General features: G+C 40.6%; 1 protein-coding gene across 9 annotated transcripts in view; it reads left to right on the top strand.

Moving 5' to 3' along the window:
• LOC308285923 (amyloid beta A4 precursor protein-binding family B member 1-interacting protein-like) overlaps positions 1-23,853 on the top strand; it is a 43,178-nt gene that overhangs the window by 17,223 nt on the left and 2,102 nt on the right. For all 9 annotated transcript variants that reach the window (XM_080726845.1, XM_080726844.1, XM_080726849.1 and 6 more), the window contains 9 exons: positions 5,464-5,545; positions 7,179-7,348; positions 9,086-9,157; positions 9,543-9,702; positions 15,068-15,189; positions 15,543-15,617; positions 16,149-16,292; positions 19,476-19,586; positions 23,451-23,549. In XM_080726845.1, the coding sequence (XP_080582971.1) occupies positions 5,464-5,545; positions 7,179-7,348; positions 9,086-9,157; positions 9,543-9,702; positions 15,068-15,189; positions 15,543-15,617; positions 16,149-16,292; positions 19,476-19,586; positions 23,451-23,549 (1,035 nt within the window). The remainder of the gene's footprint in view (positions 1-5,463; positions 5,546-7,178; positions 7,349-9,085; positions 9,158-9,542; positions 9,703-15,067; positions 15,190-15,542; positions 15,618-16,148; positions 16,293-19,475; positions 19,587-23,450; positions 23,550-23,853) is intronic.

The following is a 23,853-nucleotide window of genomic DNA, read 5'->3' as shown; positions in this document are numbered from 1 at the left end:
TATGTAGATGTATAGCCTGTGTTAGGATTTACATGAGTTGTTTGTGAAAATATTACAGCATCATTATAATAATAATAATAATCATTGCCAATAGTGTACAAAACTACGTACAGAATTGTACCCTTGCCATTTGCAATCATAGACATTACATTCTGAACTTTTTTAAGTGAATAAAACATTTTAAGCAATTTGTACGGTAGAGTATGTTAATATAGCAGTAAGACGCCTAAGGGCGAAAAGCAACCTCATCCTAAAGGACGAGGTCGCGCCATGTCTTGGCCATCTGGCCAGTGATGTATATCGGACCAGTTACCCATATATGGAGACCCCTGGCACCCATAGATATTCACAGACATGGACTTAATATTGATGCAGGGATCTCCATATATGGGCATAAAAGGGATTTGGTTCCCCTGGCATCACAGGGATCTCCATGTATGGGCATAAACGGGATTTGTTCCCCTGACATCACAGTGATGTCAGAAGAACGTGATGTCAGAGCGTGAGAATGAGCGTGATGTCACAGCGGCAAACTCATAGACCGTAAAAAAGCGGACACAGACATTATGTGGCATTTCTCATACTAAACTGCGAGTTCTACCACTTTTTCGAGTCACGTGTTCAAATACTGGATTCTGATTGGCTAAATTCCGGAGGTTATGAGAGGACAACTGCCGCAAAGTTGTGTGTCCGAGATCAATGCGCCTCAGTGTACATCCGGGGACTTCAGGAGGTAGTTCCCCCAACCAACAAATGAAGGTCGCAGCGGTCCTATGTTTACTAACGTGCGTACTATCGTCGCCGATTTATTTGGATCCAATGCAATCCGCCAACTTTAAAGCCCCTTTTCTCTGAACCTATGCCTTTCTGGAAGCGAACAGCCTCTATTTACGGCCGGAACGGTGCTTTTAACTGACGTTAGCTTAGCTGTAAGCTAGACGCATGGATTACTATGGAGTTGGCGCCATCTGTTGGTGAGTAGAAGATGTTGTTTGTGGAACTATCTGCTGTCTCGCGGAAGTTTTATAGGCAATAATGATTGTAACTTAAGATCCTTGCAAGTTACAACTATGTGTTTTCTTTCATGTATACGGGAAAAAGTGGTAGAAAAGCTATTTACCACTCGGGGTCGGACATTATGCTCTCATAATGTCCTGAGTGCGGGTGTTATCGGACTCGGCTGCGCCTCGTCCGATAACACCCTCACTGCGGACATTATGAGAGCATAATGTCCTCTCACTCGGGGTAAATTGCTTACGTCTTCTCGCTCTTCTATTGAGACATTTCAACCCTGCAGTCATTTAGGACTATTATTACTTGTTGATCATTTTGTCTGAAGGCTAAAGCTCAAAATTCCCTACCCAAGCGGGTGTTCCCTCTTAGCTCAGTGGTAGAAATGTCGTTTTGGTTCAAAGGACATAAATCTTGCGGATTGCAGCTTCAACCATCAGCATTACAGTAGTGTGGCTTGGTCAATGACTCCTATTCCTTCTTAAAGCGCTAAACCAATTGAACATGAGAGGATAGGTCGTGGTCAGCCTCTGCTAGCAGCATGTTCTGTATAACAGATACAGTTTGAGTCAGACCATGGAACAGAACATGTTTGTTTCAGATTTAAAACAGGTAACATCGGTATTGAACGTTCCACAATGGTTCTCTGCAAAAAAAAAGAAAAGGAAAAACATACGCTAAGCATTCCAGAAGATGTTCCAAGAACACATATGGCTTCCTTTGTGTATCCAAACCCTTGTAGATATACCAGAGCAATGTTTTCAGGACTATTAAATAAACACTTAAACCCGATAGTTCATTGACCAGGGTTCCCCTGGGCTCTAGCCTTGCCCTTCCTCTAGTCTACACTAAATCTCTTTGCTGAAAATAAGAGCTTGTATATCTGCTATTTCTGGCAAATGTTCGCCTATTATGACATGCCTTGCAATAGGGACGCTATAGGGTTCATTATTTGGTTAATCAGGATTTTACCTTTTCTTTATAAAAAAAACTAAATGCATTAAAAAGAAAAGAAAGCCCCACTAGGGAAACAAGTTCAGTTACTGGTCTGAACCGAGGAAATTATACCAATTGTTAGCTTTTTCCTGAAGGAAATGGGACACAAAGTGTATTGGCTGGATGACAGAGGTCCCTGATTATTTTCAGACCATCATATCATAGATGTTTGGCAGATCCTATTCCAATTATGTCTGATGCTGCCCTTATACCTTATTTATCTAATTTCTGTAATGATCAGTTTCTAATCGTCATCGTCGGATGGAAACCTTGTATGTCCAAAACCGTTCGTTTCGTATTTATCATCTAAAAAATGTGCTAAACTATTGAAAACAGCCGAACTACAAGCACACAACGCCTCGCATCGCGAGGCGTTGTGTGCTTGTAGATCTGCTGTTTTCACTAGTTTTGTGCGACGGTCTTGTATGATGAAGCAGAGCTTTGTTTTACCAAAAAACGTACACATTTGAAACTTGGAGATACAAGGTTTCTGCCCGACAATGACGAAATGCTACTCTGGCATAGAGAATGTGAGAACACTATAATCACAGTTCAGTAAAAGTCACTCCTCTCTGTCCTTGACACATTAAAATCCTTGAGTTGTCGCAGAAAGAACAAACGTTTATGGGATTTGTGCACAATATGGCTTCCATCGTCACTCCATTTAAGACAAGAACAAATGGTGGTCCCCAGGAAGCTCTCTCCTCTCTCAACGGCCTGACTGTTGATGACCACATGCTGATTCTCATGGAAGGTTCATTCTGATCTAGATCCCACAAGATTAAGATGACCCAATCCAGACTGGAATCTTTGGCCAATTTTGTCATCTGTTGGACACATTGTTTTGTAATAAATCAGGGCTTTTGACCGCTTGACCAGGACAAAAGTTTTTTTATTTTTTGTGAAAAAGGGTATGGAAAATATCCCTGCAAAGGAATGTATTGGTTTTTTATTGTGAACAATGCAAAATGTAAGCTGTTAGTATTTCTTTAAAACCTGTTTTCGGGTACGGTTACAACGAACTTTCATTTATATGCCTATGCGGCAGATTCTGTGACCTGCTTGATTTTTTTTGTTTTTGTTTTTCATTGTCTTCCCTTAGGGTGGATCTTAAATCACCTTTTTTAGATTTTCTTGAGTCTCACCCCCCAATTATGTTCCTATGTACAAAAAACTGCTTTGGTTAAAATTTGGTTGAATTTCAAGCATATTTAGAGGTAGCTCAATCAAGTCAAAGATTGTACATTTTATTGGTCAAAATCGAATTGCACTGCAGGCACATTTAAGTTATACATTACACATTATTCTTATACTAAGCACAGAAATTATATTTTTTAAGATTACAAATCTAAACACAAATCTGATGTTTGTCATATATGATGTCAAACCAGAATTCATGTATTGTAGGAAATAGCAAAGCAAAGAATGACAAATTGCTATTTTTCATTTAACGTGCAGAATGACTTGTCTTTATTGCCCACTCTTCAATCATACTCACAACACACAACAAGCACACAGCCCCACTTCCTTGTTTACCTCCAAACCCCCGAAAGTCACTGCAGTATAGTAATTCAGTAGTTACTGATCAATTAAAGTTTGTTCACGGCTATCGGGATACTTGTGTCGATGGTTCTGCACAATTTGCAGCAAGTACTGGAGTTGGGACTCATCTTTAGTAATGAGACCACAATATTCTTGTATTAGGGCAACCCCACGCTCTGCATGATCATTGACAACATTCATCGCCTTCACTACAGCCAGAGCTTCTTGGTAGTCCTCCCTGGGCTCCCACTCATCGGGATCAACGTCAAGGAAGTCATCTGGGAGATCCATCATTTTGAAAAGCACCTTGGATTTGGGAGAGACAAAATCTTCAATGTTCTTCCTTGTGTAGTGATACGCGGAAGCGGGGATTGAACCCGGGACTTGCCAGTCCAACACACAACCAGTCGTGCTAATAGGGCTGAGCCCGATTAGCAGGGCTGTTGTCGCTGGTTCATGGCTGGTACTAATTGTGGGGGCTACACTCCAAGGTCAACAGTAATTCTCTTCATATGCCCCTGTTCATCATCTTCTTTTCCATCTTTCATGGCTCTAACCATCAGCCTCTTCATTTGCGCACTCACTTGACTGTCAAACAATGCAAGCCCGACGATCTCTGGAGCGGATGTTTCATGGCCAATTCAAACTGACCCACAGGGAAGAAAAAGCATTCATGGATTTGTGCATTTTTGCAGTTTGCATTTATGTAAAGGCATGGATGATGGCAACTGTTGCTGTCAGCGCTCCACTAAATGACTTGCATCCGCTCCAGAGATCGTCGGACTTACATTGTTTGACAGTCAAGTGAGTGCGCAAACGAAGAGCCATGAAAGATGGAAATGAAGATGATGAACAGGGGCATATGAAGAGAATTACTGTTGACCTTGGAACAATTGCAAGGAAGAACATTGAAGATTTTGTGTCTCCCAAATCCAAGGTGCTTTTCAAAATGACGGATCTCCCAGATGACATCCAACTCCAGTACTTTTGTGCAGAATTGTGCAGAACCATCGGCACAAGTATCCCGATAGCCGTAAACAAACTTTAATTGATCAGTAACTACTGAATTACTATACTGCAGTGACTTTCGGGGGTTTTGGGGGTAAACAAGGAAGTTGGGCTGTGTGCTTGTTGTGTGTTGTGAATATGATTGAAGAGTGGGCAATAAAGACATGTCATTCTGCACGTTAAATGAAAAATAGCAATTTGTCATTCTTTGCTTTGCTATTTCCTACAATACATTAATTCTGGTTTGACATATGACAAACATGTAATCAGATTTGTGTTTAGATTTGTAAGCTTAAAAAATATAATTTCTGTGCTTAGTATAAGAATAATGTGTAATGTATAACTTAAATGTGCCTGCAGTGCAATTCGATTTTGACCATAAAATGTACAATCTTTGACTTGATTGAGCTACCTCTAAATATGCTTGAAATGCAACCACATTTTAACCAAAGCAGTTTTTTGTACATAGGAACATAATTGGGGGGTGAGACTCAAGAAAATCAAAAAAAGGTGATTTAAGATCCACCCTAGTCTTCCCTATTTAGTCTTTGCCAATTCCCCTCATGTACGGTAGTTCCTGCTTACTTCTGTTTGGTTGGTCTTATGGAGGGTGTAGTAGGGGCCACATGATTCTCTGGGTTTTTGTCATATTTGCTCTAAATTTTGAAAAACATTTAAACCAAATTCAAATCCCAATCCAAATTATCAGAATCTTATTTTCACCCAATTCTAAGATTTAATCCAATCCGATTACTGTTTTGAAAACCTGGGCCCATGCAGGGAATGTCTTTTGGCAGGTCAAATCACGTATTTCGCATAAAAAAAACACTGATTTCCAAATTAGGTAAACTTGTCATTTTTCACAAGTAATCATCACTGACTGCACATGAACTCCCTTCTTTACAGAGTTTCGGAGATGAGATTGGGCCCGCAATACACAAAGAACCTCTCCAACGTAACTACTCCATCGGCTTTAAAGACATGAATGGTGAGAACAGATGACTTTGCAAAATGTGGAATGAGCCATGTTATTAAGCACAAGAAGGAATGAAAACAAATATTCAAAAGCAAATGAGACATTGTGGTATATTTGGAGATGTGAGGTCTGCAGCAACAGCAGGTTTTAGTAGAGTTAAGAAGTCTTTTGAACAAAGGCTATAAGTAAAAGTTTGTCTTTATTGAAAAGATATCACAGCATTCTGACCGCCTCCAACGGCAAAAGGAGTAAGTATTTCCCATTTTACAACAGTGATATACCGGTACAAAACAGAACACACAGGTGAACAAAAGAAAAGGTGGCCTTAAAGCTGCTCCAATGACAATCATTTCAGTCAAATGGTAATCTGATCAAACCAGTTCTGCTGAAAAAAGAAGGCCGGCCTTAAAGGGATATTCCACTTTCAAAAAAACCTTTGGTCACTTTATCATCTAATCAGGCTTTTATGAACACCCTGAACAGTTTTTAATTTACTTCATTCAATATTTAAATATTTGATGTAAATGTTATCTGTCCCCCCAGGATCAGGGCCTCTCCACATACACACCCATTGTAACTTCAAACTTAATTTTAACCATGATAGATTCATTAAAAACACCCATTATTTTTTCTGGTAACTCATACTACCCTCCTACTACGTGAGAGGCTGTGTTTTTTTTTTCAATAACCTTTTTCATTTATTTTTAATATAAATTGCCTTTGGGCTTAAACTATTCTTGGCAAGACTTAAAAAAACATGTTAAGACCATGTTAAAGGGCAAGACCACTTTGGTGCTAAACTCTCAAGACCCATTCTGCTAACAGCAGAATATGTCAACACCACCACTGCATTAAACATTTAAAGTTGTTTTTAGTAGGAACAAACGCAGAAGCGCCCGGGAGGAAGTGGACTATGAAATGGGAGGAGCCAAACCGAGTTCCTGTCTCTACACAAAAAATGAGGTGGTGCCCCCGCAGAGGCAAAAACAAAGACAAATTTTGTTTTCTTTTTCGTTTTTCCCAGATTGCTTTGGTAGAGGTTTGGGTTGTGTAGTTACCTTGCCATGATTTAACAACAAAGCTGGGCAAGAAATAATTTCTCCTTTGACTAGAAATTGACAATTTAAAATATGCTCCTCATTGACGTACAATCGTACATGGTAGTTCCTGGAGGCCCTGGAGGAGCCTGTAAACAAACTCAAACAAAGCTGATACAGACAGTAACATCACCAAACTCAGTACTGTTTGTCTTCTTTTTTTTAAATAAAAGTTGACATTTACCGGTATATTAACAAAAACAAACAGTACTGGGTTTGGTGATGTTCTATCTATACTGTCTGAATCAGCTTTGTTTGAGTTGGTTTACAGGCTAAAATAGCTCCCCCAGAGCCCCCAGGAAGTCAATGAGGAGCATATTTTAAATCGTCAATTTCTAGTCAATGGAGAAATTACTTTTGATTTCTTGCCCACATTTGGAGTTAAATCATGGCAAGGTAACTACAACACAACCCAAACCTCGACCAAAGTGGTCTTGCCCTTTAATGAAACAGAACAAGGCCTTTGTTAAGATAATAAAGATAAGCGTGTATTAGAGGTAAAATGTAATTGTGTGATTATTTAAATGTTTGTCTGTGTCCACTTTTAGAGTCCCTTAATGAATTGGAGGACAATGACCTGGACGCGCTAATGGCCGACCTGGAGACAAAACAACAGGCCCTGTACACGAGCCGGACCGTGTACAATGACCTTGTAGACTCCGTGGTCCAGGGGCCCGCGCCGGCCGCGCCGCCCGAGGCCCCCCGCCCTCTGCAAACGGTAACGTTGCAGTTGACAGCAGCCATCACACATGACTTCCTCATTTAATGAGCAGAGCCAGAGACGAGGATGTTAGGTCACACCTTAAACTTGAACAGCTTTATATAATATACAATAAGGGGCTCCACCCTGAAATATGTCATGGTCTGGAATATACCCATAGATTTTACATTTCATTATTGCGACCGTCAGGTAGCAGTTACTGTCAAAACCTCGACCAGCTGTCTGTCTGTCTGTCAGTCTGTCAGTCTGTCAGTCTGTCAGTCTGTCTGTCTGTCACACGTCACACTTTTGCCCTGCTCATCTCTCCGCAACCGTTGCTTCGATCCATGCCACATTTTGCACACATACTCCTTGCCTGCCAAATCACAACCTCAATTCACCTCTTCTAGCGCCACCATGAGGCCGATTCTTGCAAAACAAATTTTTGGACACAGCTCCTACAATTTTTGCCCTAAAATCATGCAAATCGGTACACAGTATGTCGGATCTGTCCCATATAGTGCCACCATCAGGCCGATTTTTTCAAACATATTTTTGGACACTGCTCCTACACATTTTGCCCTAAAATCATGCAAATCGGTACACAGTATGTCTACACTCATGTCATCAACATGGATCTGTCCCATATAGCGCCACCTTCAGCCCGATTTTTTAAAACACATTTTTGGACACTGCTCCTACAGATTTTGCCCTAAAATCACTCAAATCGGTACACAGTATGTCTACACTCATCTCATCAATATGGATCTGTCCCATATAGCGCTACCAACAGGCCAATTTCTTCAAACACATTTTTGGACACTACTCCTACACATTTTGCCCTAAAATCACGCTGCGACCTGACGGTCGCTTATCTCCCGATTAGGGAGTCTTACTGGTATATATATATATATATATATATATATATATATATACTACTGTAGTTAATTTTGTAATATTGACTCCGTTTTCAGTTTTAATGGATCCGTCTGTCTGTCTATCCGCCCGTCTGTCCGTCACGTCACGTCACACTTTTGCCCCTTCTCTATCTCTGGCAGCCCTGATTTCTCACATGGCTCTCTTCTAGCGCCACCATCAGGCCGATTTTTGCAAAACACATTTTTGGACACTGCTCCTACAGATTTGCCCCCAAATCACGTAAAGCGGTACACAGTATCTCTAAAGTCATGTCATCAACATGGATCTGTCCCATTTCCCATATTCCCTCCTGATTGGCTACGATTGCTAAGGTTTGTGTATGCGACGTGACGGTCGCTTAACTCCCGATTAGGGAGTCTTACTGGTACTAAAATGTATTTTCATTCTTGGTTACCCAACAAAGTCTGTATGTTTACCTGTTTTATGCTACATTGAGTGTCTGTGGTGTTTTGTAATTGTTTGTTACACGTGGTGTGTGTGTGTGTGTGTGTGTGTGTGTGTGTGTGTGTGTGTGTGTGTGTGTGTGTGTGTGTGTGTGTGTGTGTGTGTGTGTGTGTGTGTGTGTGTGTGTGTGTGTGTGCGCGCGCACGCGTGTGTATGTGTGTGTGTGTGTGTGTGTGTGTGTGTGTGTGTGTGTGTGTGTGTGTGTGTGTGCGTGCGTGCGTGCGTTTGTGTGTGTGTGTGTGTGTGTGTGTGTGTGTGTGTGTGTGTGTGTGTGTGTGTGTGTGTGTGTGTGTGTGTGTGTGTGTGTGTGTGTGTGTGTGTGTGTAATGAGCAGAGATTAAAGTTGGTGATATGGTTATGTCATGTTTTCAGAGTGAACCGCAAGTTAAAGCAGACAAAGTCAAATTAGCGCTGGAGAGGCTCAAAGAGGCGAAAGTAAAAAAGGTAAAGTCATGTCGTTTCCATTATCCTCGTCTTTTTACTTTCTTCACTCTTCCATCAAATTCATATATAGCTATTATATGTAAGAAGTCAACTCTACTGTGCCTGGGTCCAGGATGAGTGAGTACACTGTAAAAATGTATGATCTCCTACACAAATACAGTATGATTCCGGTTCCATATGTTATGGGACTTATATATAATCATGTAATATGCCATTTCCCACTTTAATGTCATGTCAATATGTCACAAATAGTAAAAACTAAATTGGAAATAGCAAAAATAGCTGATCTGAAAATGTCTATTTCTGCTATTCTGTGTACAACAACGTATATACAGTGGATGGTTCATGAAATCAACAATCTGTGTGCTCTGTCTGCCCTCCCCAGATAATAGTGAAGGTGTGGATGAGTGACGGCAGCGCTAAGACGTTGATGGTGGACGAGAGGCAGACGGTTCGAGATGTTCTGGACAACCTGTTTGAGAAGACACACTGTGACAGCAGCGTCGACTGGAGCCTTTGTGAGACCAACCCTGAGCTGCAGACTGGTAAAGACACAGTAAAGCACACCAATGTCTGTCAGAGGCTAATCGTTAAAGGTGATACACCATGAAATGTCACTTTTCCTATTTTAAAACCTTTTTTGGGGTCCCACTAGCACCTTCTATCCTCACAAAGTCCCATTTCTGACCGTTGTGTCTTTCTCTGGTTTTGGGAAGGCGGAGGTTAAAAGCATCCCACGGGTTCTCAAAACAGTACCAAAGTTGGTACTGCAGCTGAAAATGCTCTGAGAGCCATTCAAAATTGAGAGAGGCTCTCTATTCAGGAGTGGTAATTTAGCCTCAAACCTTTTGAAAAACGTTTTTGGGACATAAACAATATGACATAAATACTTTTTAAATTCATGGTGTATCACCTTTGCTGTTTGTACTGTAACAGGCTCACTGCTAGATCAGGTAGCCCACGTTCTTAGGACAAAGTTAATTTGGTTTCCAAAACAACACACTGCCTGTACAGTACATGGCCTTAGAATCAAGATTGGTTTATTTGTCACTGCACTCATACAGGTGCAAGCAGTGAAATATATTGGTGTCAAAGGGATGTTTTTGCACATAATTTCGAAAATATAAAATCAATACTGAAAGAATTGAATCATCGTGAGTGCGGTCCATCTTACAAAGTTTTGTAGATTTCATTGGAACCCGGCACCATATGACACATGTTGACGACAGAAGAGCAAAACAGCTTTTTGAGTGTACATACTGTATTGTGTAACAACTTGCACTGGTCTACCACAATATATGCAATATCCTGCAATGCATCTTGACAAATCGGGTGTATCCATCACTGTTACCATAAGATTTCACAATGTCATCTTCTTCCACTGTATCACACAGAAAACCTTTGTTGTGCATATCTGAATGTATCTTCTGCAATATCCTCTCTTCTGCAATAACATGACGAGTCCTATGTCCTTTTTCAGTAGCTTTTCATTATTCATGGGTCAAGGACCATACTGGCATCAATAGCTGTATTGTCTATTCACTGTACTCGTCCTGTATCGTACACAAACACACACCATTTCCATGTTTATTCATACACATTTTTTCCAAAGTCAAACTTACCAGAATAATTGATTCAGTGTTGGCTAAACATCATTGTGTTATGACTTTTGAATTCCGCAAATCAATCTTTTCTCCAGGGAGAATTTTCAATCTTCAATCCAAGAGTCCAAAGATTCAAGATTCAATACCTTATCACCCTTTCAATGAGGCATTGATTGGAGGCCATTTCTCTCAAATGAGAAATGGTATCGTCCATTTTGACTTAATTCATGTTGTGTCAAGTATTGACATTGTGTTTTCTTGTTCACGGGAAATGTGCTTTCCATTATAGCAGTTTTGTGTTGCAATGAGGCCTGCATTTTCGTCATTTTAGAGGGAAGGCCAAGGCTTGGCCTTTGGTGTTGTCCATGTTTTGAGGGCACAAAGGCAAAATGCCAGGGCAGGCAAATAAAACTATATTTCTGTCCATTGAAACAATTATCTGCAGTGAATTAAATTAATGTTGGTATTTACAATCTGATCCATGCCCTGCACCAATCACAATTTCTTGATTGGTTTAAAGATGGGGACTCGGGGGGGTTAAGAATTCAGAATCTCAACAAAAGTGTCTTCATGACAAGAAAGAGATACTGGTTTCTACATATTGACACGAAAGAGACAGTGGTACAGTCTGTAAGCTGGGGCATTAAGGCCACCACTGTGGCCTCAGGGCATGCCAAAAAAGAATATAGTGTATTTTTTTAACAACATATAGTTTCAGGAACTGTGTTCAAGCAATTGAGAAACTGTAAACTGGTTCTGGTAGCTCAAACGTCATTCCTCAAAATACACATACATTTCCTGTAACCGTAAACACTTTTCACTTGTTTCAAACAAGTGGTCACATACTGTAATTCATTGCATTATATGTTCATTCGGTAAACACATGCTCTCAAATATAATTAGCCTCACAACAAAGTGCTCATAACCTAAAAAAGAAAAAAAACTTTCTCCAGCTGCAAACACTAAGCCCCACAATGTGTTAACACACCAATCAGAATTATGCCGTCACGCAAGTCCAGGGTTGCCTCAGAATACTTTGATAATATTTGGAATTGATCAATATCACTTCAGTTTAACCATTTATACTTGGTAAGTATAAATGGGCGCGTACACATGGGCGCGTGCACATGGCTGCTTTGGCATGTACAGTATGTGCTTCTGTTGAGCTGGTCGAGTCATCACTGTGATATCAGAACAGGTCAGCTATATCCGTATCCAGGGTTTGATGAGGTCATTGTCGTGATCTTCATATATGGAGATCCAGGTGATGATAGTCAGCAATCTTGATTTGCAAATGAATTCTGTCTTGGCCATATGGAGCGTCCATATATACAGGCAATGCCAAATATGGGCTTAATATCGATGACATCAGGGATCTCTTTCTCTATATATGATTGCCAGAACAGGCTGTCTTGGTCATTGAGGGAAAAATGTCACAACAGGTCAGCTATAGACATTGAGGCGTTACTTACCCACTGACTGACTCACGGACGGACAGGACCTGCCGGGTTTCATAGTAATCTGCGACCTTCCAGCACAACATTGATTGTCACCATCGTATGATGAGGTATAAAATAGGGAATGAAGTGATTTATCCCTCCAGTATGTAACAAACAAAATGTAGTTAGTGTGTGTTTTGATAGTTTTTCTTAAATTGTGTGAAAATGTGAGTCGTTCCAGGAATTAGCCCTTCGCTATGCCCCTCCTAAACCCGTGCTTGCCCAATGCCACGTTTAGCGACAGGTTACTAAGGCGGGTGCCTTGGCAAGCTGCCATGGCGGCGTGCAGCAATAGCACCCAGCTGCAGACTAACCTGCCTCAAACGCACGTCTAGGAAGAAAACAATAGCCTATACTAAAGTCAGATTAACATACAGTACACAAGTGTTACCAGTTATATTTTCTCATGAAGTGCTCCTAAATTATTCCTGTGGGTTTGTGTAGGTCAGTGCAATCCGTTCTGTTTTTGTTTCAGTGTTTGTGACACGGAAGCGAGTGGGTGGGACGTTCGCGAACGAATCGAGTCTTTTGAACGGCTCTTTGAAATGAACGATATGATTCGGTTCACAGTAGGGAGCCGTTCCTTTCTAATGAACAGTGTTGGGAAAAGTAATACATTTCTTTACTTAGGTAAACATATCTGCAATCAAGTTTGGAATGTTATTAATGTACTTGAGTAAAAGTAAAATAGTATTGGTATCAAAATGTACTTAAAGTAGCCTACCAATATTAGAACGTAGGCCTACTCATTATGCAGAATGTCCTGTTTCACAGGTTTTCCAATGAGTAAAATGTAGAAAAATCATTTGCAAATAGCTGATCTACAAGCTCACAATGCATTGCAACGTGACACATTGTGAGCTTGTAGATCACCTATTTTCAAATGCCAGAAATGTATCCAATGGCAAAAATGTATAGGCCTATTTGGGTGGAAGTGATTTACAATCATAATCAAAATCTACAAAGTAACCAGTAACTAAAATGAGGCAGTCTTTTGAACGGCTCTTTGAAAGGAACGGATCTCAGAGATCCGGTTCACTTCAGAGAACCATAAATCCCATCTCTATCTAGCAGCCAGACTCGCGGTACAGCGATGCGCGCCGCCATGGCAGCTTGCCAAGTCAGCTGCGTTAGTAACCTGTTGCTAACTTGGCATTGGACAAGGACGGCTTTAGGAGGGGCATAGCGAAGGGCTAATTGCGTTATTGAGAAAAACTGTAAAACGCAATAACACCATTTTTACAAAAATAATCATGCAATCACATTTTACTTACTTACTGCATCTCAAGCACGTTTCAAGTCTACGTTTATTTGCAAACTGTATTGAAATTAACTGAATCCCAATGGCTTCCTCAACAGTTAAACAGACCACGGTATGCCTCGAAAAAGGGAGGAATGTCAAACATGCCTTGAGTCATAGTTGCTAAGATAAACATGCCAGACCACCGGTATGGTGGTCCTTTAAGTGTTTTCTGTTGTTGTCACCGCACCACACGCCAATAGGCAATTTCTTTGTATGAATCACATACTTGACAATAACGTCTTCATAAAGCTCAGTTCATATGGCTTTGCACGAAATCAGGCATCATTTTCTGAGTACAAAGACAGACACAAACCCACTGCAGAAAACACAAATCTTGTCTGGAGGGGTCTCTCCCTGTCACGAAATATTTTTTCAGATGGGCGTCCATGGGCGTCCATGCCCAAATACATAATTTGAGGTTTCTTGAAATGAAAACATTTTAGAACCACTGTTGTATATCATTGACAAACATAGTATAGCCATTGTTCCCACATTTACAAATTTGAGGTATTTGTACTTTACTTTACTTTAATTTCCAAGTTCCAGTACTTTTACTTCTACTCCACTACATCTCAGAGACAAATATTGTACTTTTACTCCACTACAAAATTATTTGAAAACGTAGTTACTAGTTACGTTTGCCATTTTGATTATTTTTCAAAGACATACATTAACCACTTCAGCCCTATACATTTTGGTCATTTTAAAATAGCCGATCTACAAGGTCACAATGCCTCGCGATGCGACTCATTGTGAGCTTGTAGATCTGCTATTTTCAAAAGATTTCTAGACATTATACATTTGAAAACGTGTGAAGTGGGAAATTCTGCATAATGAGTAGGCACTTTTGGTACATTAAGTACTTTTTGATACCAATACTTTTGTACTTGTACCCAAGTAAATTTAGAATTCAGTACTTTGACTTGTAAGGGTGCCCTCACATCAAAATAGCTATGAGAGTGGAATCCGCGTTCCGCCAATGCATTTCAATGAGAAGGGAGCGTTTTTTGCAGAAATCCTCTGCTGGCATGAAACCGCTTCACTCTCATGCATTGGCGGAACACTGATTCCACTCTCATAGGTACTTTGGTGTGAGGGCACCCTAACAGAGTAGTTCTACATTGAATTATTGATACTTTTACTTAAGTAAAAATCAAACCCAGTTTGAAGTGGGGCGGTGCATTTGAGCAGTTCATTTCATTACCCTGTTTGTGTGAGAGAGGAGTGTGTGTGTGTGTGTGTGTGTGTGTGTGTGTGTGTTTGTGTGTGTGTGTGTGTGTGTGTGTGTGTGTGTGTGTGTGTGTGTGTGTGTGTGTGTGTGTGTGTCAGCTGCTCAACAGCGCCACTTTGTCACCTGAGGTATTGCACCTGTTGGTTGCTATTGCACATACATAGGGACTTGGGGACATGACTACACACTAAGTCAAACTTTGGAAGCGGTTTCACCGCTCCAAAAATGTGAGTACTTTTTCCACCACTGATTGTTCCTCTCCTCTTCATTCAGAGAGAGGCTTCGAGGACCATGAGCGTTTAGTGGACCCTCTGTCTGCTTGGCCGCGTGACACAGAAAACCGAATGTGTTTTTTGTCGAGACCCGAAAAATATGTCCTCTTCAAAGAACCTCAGGTGAGTAGAGATTCAGTTGCAACGCAATGTGAGCTTGTTGTAGTTCTGCTATTTTCAATGGATTTCATGCATTTGGAAACTTGCAAAACGGGACATTCTGCCTAACGAGTAGTCTACTTTTACTTTTGGTACTCAAAGTATATTTTTGCCAATACTCTTGTACTTTTACTCAAGTAAATTATGAATACCAGACTTTTACTTAGAGCTTTTCTACTTGGTGGTATTGATACTTTTATTTAAGTAACTGAGTACTTCTCCCACCACTGCCTATATGCATAGGGTTTTTGAAAAGTTTGAGAATCACTGCTCTGAAGCATGTGGCCCAGTCATTAATCAATCTTTTAACCTTACAGATATATTACATGTGGAAGAGGGACAGCAAGAGTCAAAGTGAGATTAAACATCGAGAGAAAGAACTTCTACTGCAGGTCAGTGATCATCAATGCAGCAACGGAACAACAATCGGTGCACAGATTGATCTAGTACCAGTGGTTCTCAACCTGTGGGTCGGGACCCCCAGGGGAGTCCCCAAATAATTTGGGGGGTTCCTCAGATGATTAACTTAAAGTGCAACATTGTTTTCTCTTTCTGAAGTAAACAAACCAACATACATAATGTTTAAATGTATAGAGGGTATCTAATCTGCACATTTCTAAAGTGACAATTTAAGGACTTTTTAATAACTTTAAAATGACAAATGAAACATTGGTGAAATTGTCAAATATTAGAGGCCGAAATTGTATAGACGATCTGCGTTGCGAGGCGTTGTGAGCATGTAGATCTGCTACTTTCACAATGGAACCAACCGTGTTATACAAAATGTAATGCCTCAACTCTTAGTGCTCGTCAGGGTGGTGGGGGGGTTAAAATATGTTAAAATATGATTATTTTGGGGTCTGAAAAGGTTGAGAACCACTGATCTAGTACCAGTGATTGATTGTGCCCCCCTGACCCCCCAGGAGAACTTTTTGGGGAACTCTGTGAAGGTACCGGACCTGGAGGGCGGTCTGTATCTGAAGGAGGACGGGAAGAAGGCCTGGAAGCGACGCTACTTCCTGCTCAGGGCCTCTGGGATCTACTGTATACCCAAAGGAAAGACCAAGGTATGGACAGTGTATAGCAGGGGTTTTCAAAGTGGGTGCCGGGGCACCCTGGGGTGCCGTGACGGCAGTCCAGGGGTGCCGCGAGATACTTTGATAATATTTGGAATTTATTTGGACACTTGAAAAAAGATTTAGTATCATTTTAAACTTGAAGTACAAAGTTATTTTCAGTCAGTTCTAACCAAAATGGCTATTATCTCAACGTTTTCCTCGCAACATAATCACTAAAATATCATTACTGTCAGGTAGAAACCTCTGTCTCACAAAACTAGTGAAAACAGCCGATCTACAAAGCGTTGTGTGCTTGTAGATCTGCTGTTTTCACTAGTTTAGTACATTTTATAGATGATAAATACAAAATGAACCATTTTGGACATACCAGGTTTCCACCCGACAACGATGATATGCTATAAATATAAGGTGCTAGGAGTGACAATTATAATGGGGTGCCTCGGATTAAAAAAATATTTATGGGGTGCCCTGAGACAAAAAAGTTTGGGAACCCCTGGTGTATAGAATAAACTGCAATGCCACGTATTATTGTCCAAAGATAATTTCAGTCTGCAGAGCCAGACCACAAAAGACGTGCATCACACACACACAGACAGACCTCGTCTCAACTACTGTAGGCCTGTCACAATTATTACATAACGTCATCATGGTTTCCATGTTGAAAAAGTTTCAAATACTTTAAAAAGGTTGTGGAAATAGCAGATCTACAAGCTTGTAGATCGGCTATTTTCACTATATTATGTAAAATGAATAAAGTTATTAAATATGCCAGTCATTTGTATATTTAGGTTATTTGTCATATCTGCCCTGTGCTACTTCAAAGCCAAACAGAAATGTAAATTTTATTCATATGGTCCAGACAAAAACACAATGAAATCATTAATCGCAATTATTTGTATGACGATTCATCGTCAGGTAAAATGGCATAATTGTGACAGACGTCTCCTCAAAAGAATGAAAAAGGTTTAGCGTGATATTTTGCAGAGAATGAGTGACAGAGAGGGACGAACAGAGGATCGGACGCCATCACAGTATAGCATAGCATCAAACTACAGTACCTTCGCTGCATTTTGGTTTGGCTTACAGCAGGGGTGGGCAACTTTGATGTTGGAGAGGGCCACTATATTTCCACCTTCACTCCAGAGGGCCACATTGCATAAGTCCTACTTTGGCATTCTAGTATCTCCTACAAAAGAAGCAAAAATAGCAGATCTACAAGCTCAAAACGCATCGTGCTTTGATGCGTTTTGAGCCTGTAGATCGGCTATTTTTGCTTCTTTTGAATTGGAATCCTGAATAATTTTTTCTTTATTTTTTTATTAATTGGAATCCTGAAATGTAACATTTTGATTTAATTTCAAATGCATTTAGTTATACATTTATGAGTTACATTTACGTTTAAATACAAATACATTGTACATAAAAAAGTACATTTTAATACTACTAGTCATTAAGCTACAAATATAGACTGACGGAATTAAAGCAGGACATGTTTGGAATTGTAACAGCTGAAATCAATAATGTATCAGTATTTCAGTATTAACCTGAGGGCCACATTAAGTGAAGGTGGGGGCCACATGTGGCCCCCGGGCTGCCATTTGCCGATGTATGGCTTACAGGCACAATAAGTCCACTGAGTGGTCTCCAGGGAGTTAGTTGAGACTCAGGTTAGGGGCGTCATCTCCGCTTGAAGCCTTCCGACTCCACCTCGTCCTACTAGGTTTTTGAGGAGGAGGAGACTCCTTCAGATAAGAAAACAAGGTCACGGGGGGTTTGAGAGACAGGAAGGAAAGAGTCAGGAGGAGGTTCTAGTAATGAGGGAGTCGTTACTGTAGGCATGGTCTCAATTAACTCCATAATATACCATACAAAATGCTTGTTAACTTAAACCCTATGTACTTCGCTGGCTTGGGTCACCCAGGGGTGTACATACTTGGCACCAGGGTCTCTATTCTCGTTCATGCCTCACCCCTTATCCCTAAACTTTACTATTTTGAAAAACATTTTAAAATACTTAAAATAGCCGATCTACAATCTCACAGCGTGTCGATGTAGATCGGCTAGTTAAAATATTTGAAAAGGTTTTTCAAAATAGTAAAAAAAAGGCAAAGAAGTTTAGGGATAAAGGTTAATAGGCATGGACAAAAATATAGCTGCAAATCTCTTAATAGCCGAAAATAGCCGGCTATATCAGCTATTTTCTCTGAATATTCACCTATTATATCATGACCAGAAAAGGGATCCTTTTTTATTTTATTGTAATTTCTTTCATGGCTTCATGTATAGTTGACATCATTCACACTTATTTCCAGCAACGCAGTTTAATACAGTTCACTGTATCGTTATCCAGCTGGTCCGTTTATGCTAATGAAAGGTTTGATTCTCAAAAGCAGATGCAAAATCACTGTTATTTTTCTGTCAGTAACAAAGTGGCACAACACTTATAAAGAACTAAACAATGTTACACTGAGATGAGAGTATGATCACTCTGAAAGAATGATCACTTCTTTGAGCCTTGCCTCTCCTTTTGACTATACCAGGCAAATCCTTTGGTCCAGTGTCAGGGACGTGCTGGCCATTGGGAAAAGCAGGACAACTCCCGAACGGCCGGTTCATTCCCGGCCGGTCCAGGCCGGCCATTAGGACAAAATTAAAAATAAAATGTCGTCCTTCGTTCCATTTTGGCGACTGGGCGGCCAACAAAGTAAATCGTCACTGTCGGACAGAAACCTTGTATCTCCAAGTTTCAAAGCAAAGCCCTGCTTCATCATACAACCCGTCGCACAAAAGTAGTGAAAACAGCAGATCTACAAGCACACAACGCCTCGCACCTCGAGGCGTTGTGTGCTTGTAGATCGGCTGTTTTCACTAGTTTAAATCATTTTTTAAATGATAAATACAAAACAAACGGTTTTGGACATACAAGGTTTCCACCTGACAACGACGAAATATAACTCATGTAATTGGCCCACTGGCTTGTCACTTTGTCACAAATCTTTGAGTAGAAGCAGTGCTATAGAGAGAGATCTCTCTCTATAGCACGCAATGAGGGCCTCTCCAACTCTGTTTCCCGGGCTGAATCAGGGGCCCAGCACGTCCCTGTCCAGTGTTGTTGTTGTATAATGTGATGATGTGATGCCTGTGTATTTGTTTGTCTTCTCTGCCTGGCAGTCTTCCAGTGATCTCGTCTGCTTTATCCAGTTTGACAATGTCAACGTCTACACCACCAATGACTACAAACAGAAATACAAAGCTCCTACTGACTTCTGCTTCATACTGAAGGTAAATCTATACCCTAATACATTATAATGACATGGTCGATGTCAACAGTAAGGTGGTCAAAAGACAGCCAGAAGATTCAAGTGCCATAGGCAATTAAAATAATAATAATAATAATAATAAATAAATAAAATCTTCAAAATGCATCAACAATCTAAAAATGTTAACATTTCTTTTCAAATCTGTTTAAATTAGGGGTGTAACAATACATTTAATAGTGATACATTATGCATTACGATACGTGGTTGACAATACGATACATGGATGATATTGGTTCATTCATGGCGATAGGATACGATTCGATATTCAATATAGTAACTATTTAGCAAAGAAATTAAATCTGTGTGAAAGGTGCCAATAGTGCAGGTTTTTAAGGGAACATTTTATTATGGAAATAAATAAGTAAACACTGTGATTCTCTAGCAAATACATGGACATTATATTTCAACACATATGGACAAACACCACACCTTGACATGAACACAGAGATTACACACATTTATCGATAGACCAAAAGTAGCTATATGAAATGGAAAAGTAATTAGACCCCTCTTTTAAAATCTTCTTCTTTAAATTGCTAAATACAAGTCACAAGTACTTAGTATGCATACAATCGATTATTTCCATTGCAAAATAATTCGATACCAATAATTTGCATTGTAAAACGATACGATTCGATACAAAGCCCAATGATATTTTGCTGTATAGTAGATTGTTGCAAATTAAAATCGATTTTTCGATTCAGTTACTACTGTATATCGTTACACCCCTAGTTTAAATGTATCTTTCTCTGCATTGTCTGTTCACTTCCGTAAGTAGGTGTGCAAAAGGCTATAAACACTTTTGAACAGGAAGTTACACACTTCCTAGCAGCAGCCTGGTGGTGGTGTGACATACAAGGTGGACTTCTCACTGTGAAGGCAGATAAGAGAGACCACGTACGTGACGACGTAGAGAGAGAAGGAGAGAGAGAGAGAGAGAGAGAGAGAGAGAGAGAGAGAGAGAGAGAGAGAGAGAGAGGGGCCATTGAGAACAGACAGAGACAAGGGCAGTGGTTCTAAAACTTTTTCACAGACCCCCAGTTACAGTATATGTATTTGGCTGCGGACAACCATCTGAATATATTTTGTGCCAGGGGCCCCCAGAAATATAAAAAGAAAATCTAGATGACAATGGTCCTGGCCCCAAAACCACTTGCTTTAGGGAGACACATTCTCGGCCTCCACAAACCTTACAATGTCTTCTGGTGGGCGGTTTCCAACCAACCAGTGGAGACATGGTAATTCCCCCCAGCCAGATGCAAGCCTGAGAGAATGGAAGCAGGTGTGGAGGGGTGTCTGCTGGTTGGTGGGAGTGGGGGCGCAGCCCCTCGTGACGTTAGTGGTTGTTGTCAGTGGAAAGGCCACCCAAGGTCATGAACCAACATCAACATTGTGTGGGGGAGGTGAGGTGTGTGTAGTGGAGCAGTCAGTGGTTCTCAGACGTTTTCGTTTCAAGAACTGTGGCAACCACAACGTTCATTTAATCAGGTGCGAGCAGGAAGCTTACACCTCAGAGTGGCCTTCCCGTCAAAACCTTTAGTTGCCACGGATGCACGATGCAAAATGTTGAGTCACACTCTCTGTTAAACGAGCACTCTGCAGGAGTTTGAGGGCAGTCCCAAAAGTGTTTCATTTGTGCACTATGCTATCTCTTTAGAGCTAAGGTCACAGGTTGGGGAAGCAGGGGCGTCACACCAAATTCTGGGCCCTGGGTACAAGGATTCACTGCGGGCCCCCCATGAATGTTAACTATTGAAAAAATAGCAGATATACAAGCTCACAGCGCGGCACCGAGTGCCGCGCTGCGAGCTTGTAGATCTGCTATTTTTGAAAAATCTTGAAAATGTGTGCCAAGAAACCTATGTTTCCATGTCAGTGATGCTCAAAATTTTTCATGTGAAGGACCCCCCCATCTCAAAATATTTAGTTCCAGGGACCCCCCCCAGAAGCAAACTTTGAGTTACAAATGTTCACTTAAAAAATACATATATTCAAAGATTTGCGCACATTTTCACGAAAATAGCAGATCTACAAGCTCGCAGCGCGGCACTCGGTGCCGCGCTGTGAGCTTGTATATCTGCTATTTTTCAATAGCTAAAGTTACTAGGGCCCCTCCACCTTGGGCCCTGGTAACTCAGTCCCACTTTCCTACCCCTTGTGACGCCCCTGTGGGGAAGTGAGAGGTGTTGGGAGAAGTTGATGCTATGACGTCATTTTTGCCCACCTACAGTACCTGTTGACCTGTTGTTGAACTTCTTACGACAGTTAACTGATGTTGTTTCTACAGACGGTAGACTGACATGTTGTTTAAACTGGACTGTTCATTTAACAGTACACTGACCTGTTGTTTCTATAAGAAACTGATGTTTCTACAGTAAACTGTGAGGCTTTGTAGGAGGCTAGCCATCCAGAAGAGGATCCTTTTGCGAATCGCTGGACCGATCAGCACCATATTACATGAGCACATTGCCAGAATGGTGAAGGCAGTACTTTCATGCATTGTATTTCACCTTATAGTTGAAGTATTTAACTTTAGTTTAAATAATGGAAGTGAATGGCTGTCGGATCATTGTGAAGCCTTGCCCAGGTATTGCCACATTGGAGTCATACATCATAGTACCGTATGACTGAAGTCACAGACTGGACAGTGGCCACACGAAGACTGAGATCCTCATGAAGCTCACGCCATTATTCGTCTTCATATTTGTTTCTGTGACTCAGAGCTTATAGTCAAAGTTCACTGTTCCAACATGACAACAGTTGTGTCAGTATATGCATTCACATACCTGGTTCTGTATTGGCTACAATACATTATATGCAAAGACGTTTATTCCTTCAATATAGCTTGTATGTATGCAAAGCTTAAAGGAGCTATAGTCAACTTTTTCTTGAAAAACAAATGCAAAAATAAAAATAATGTTTCGAAAATATTTTATAAAACAATAAGCTTCATACATGTGTTTCTATTCAAAAATGACCACAAAAAGCGTAAAATAATGATAAAATAATCATTTTGGCCATTGTCGGACTTTGTTTACATTCTAGTCTATAGACTAGGATGTAAACAAAGTGTCGGCCCTACAATGAAAAAGTTGACTATAGCTCCTTTAAGTCTTTTTCATATTATTTGTATATTATTTGCCCTACAGCAACATTACAGTGCATTTATAGTTTAGACATGTATGCGTTGCCCTCTGCTGGCACTTTGAAGAACTGCAATAGAACACAGTCCTGGAAACAGAGCTGAGGGATTTGTTGTTTTTCTTCTTCTGGACCATTGTTTCAGTGACCAGGGACATGCAGAGAATGTTAGAGAGGCAGGGGCTGAAATTTCTAAAAGGGCGTTTTGGTGGAAATATCGGAAATAGCAGACCCCAAGCTCGAGCTTGGAGGTTGGCTATTTTCGGTGTGTGATACCACACTGAACTAAGCATAATCAACAGAGAGGACAATTCTTTCAACATGAGACGCTGCATTCAAGTTCAGGAGAGTTTGGACAAGGCAATTCTCTTGAACGCTGCCTTTGGATATGGCATGGAAAGGGGGGGCATTTGCATTTCTTTCACCATAGTAAATAACTGCATTCATGGTCTGGAGAGGGCACTTTTTACAGACGGATAAAAGGGCAGGGGCTCAAACACACTTTGATGTCTATGTGTGCACAAGCCTGTCAATGACCATGATACTGACCATGACTAACCATGATACTGACCATGACTTTGACATGATTCTGAACATGATACTGATATCATACTAGCGATCATACACACTGACCAGGATACTGTCGTCATGATACCTACTGACATTTTGACCTGTGTGTTTCCAGCATCCCTGCATCCAACAGGAGTCTGGCTACATCAAGTTCCTGTGTTGTGAAGACGAACACACACTCTCTTTGTGGGTGAACTCCATCAGAATAGCCAAGGTCAGAAACGCCACTGGAACACCTCCATATTTTCAAACCGCAAAATGTCTCACAATGCATCACGATGCATTCTGAGCTTGTAGTTCGGCTATTTTCATCAGGCGACACCTTCGTACAACAAAGTATTACTATTAAATAGGTCTTCTCAGTGGTTAAATAAAATAAAAGATAGAGGCAAACATCTTTACAATACACCAATCACTTTGCCACTCACTCAAACGCACACAAACCATGCACCATTACAGTTGATTGGTATCACAAAGTAGTAAGCATACTGTAAAGACTCTGTCCTTGAATAAATCAT

The sequence above is a fragment of the Nannobrachium achirus genome, assembly GCF_963921795.1.
Source record: "Nannobrachium achirus genome assembly, chromosome: 5".
In the NCBI taxonomy this organism is placed as follows: Eukaryota; Metazoa; Chordata; class Actinopteri; order Myctophiformes; family Myctophidae; genus Nannobrachium; species Nannobrachium achirus.
The sequence above is the reverse complement of the archived record's forward strand: the minus strand, read 5'-3'. Positions and strand labels throughout refer to the sequence as shown.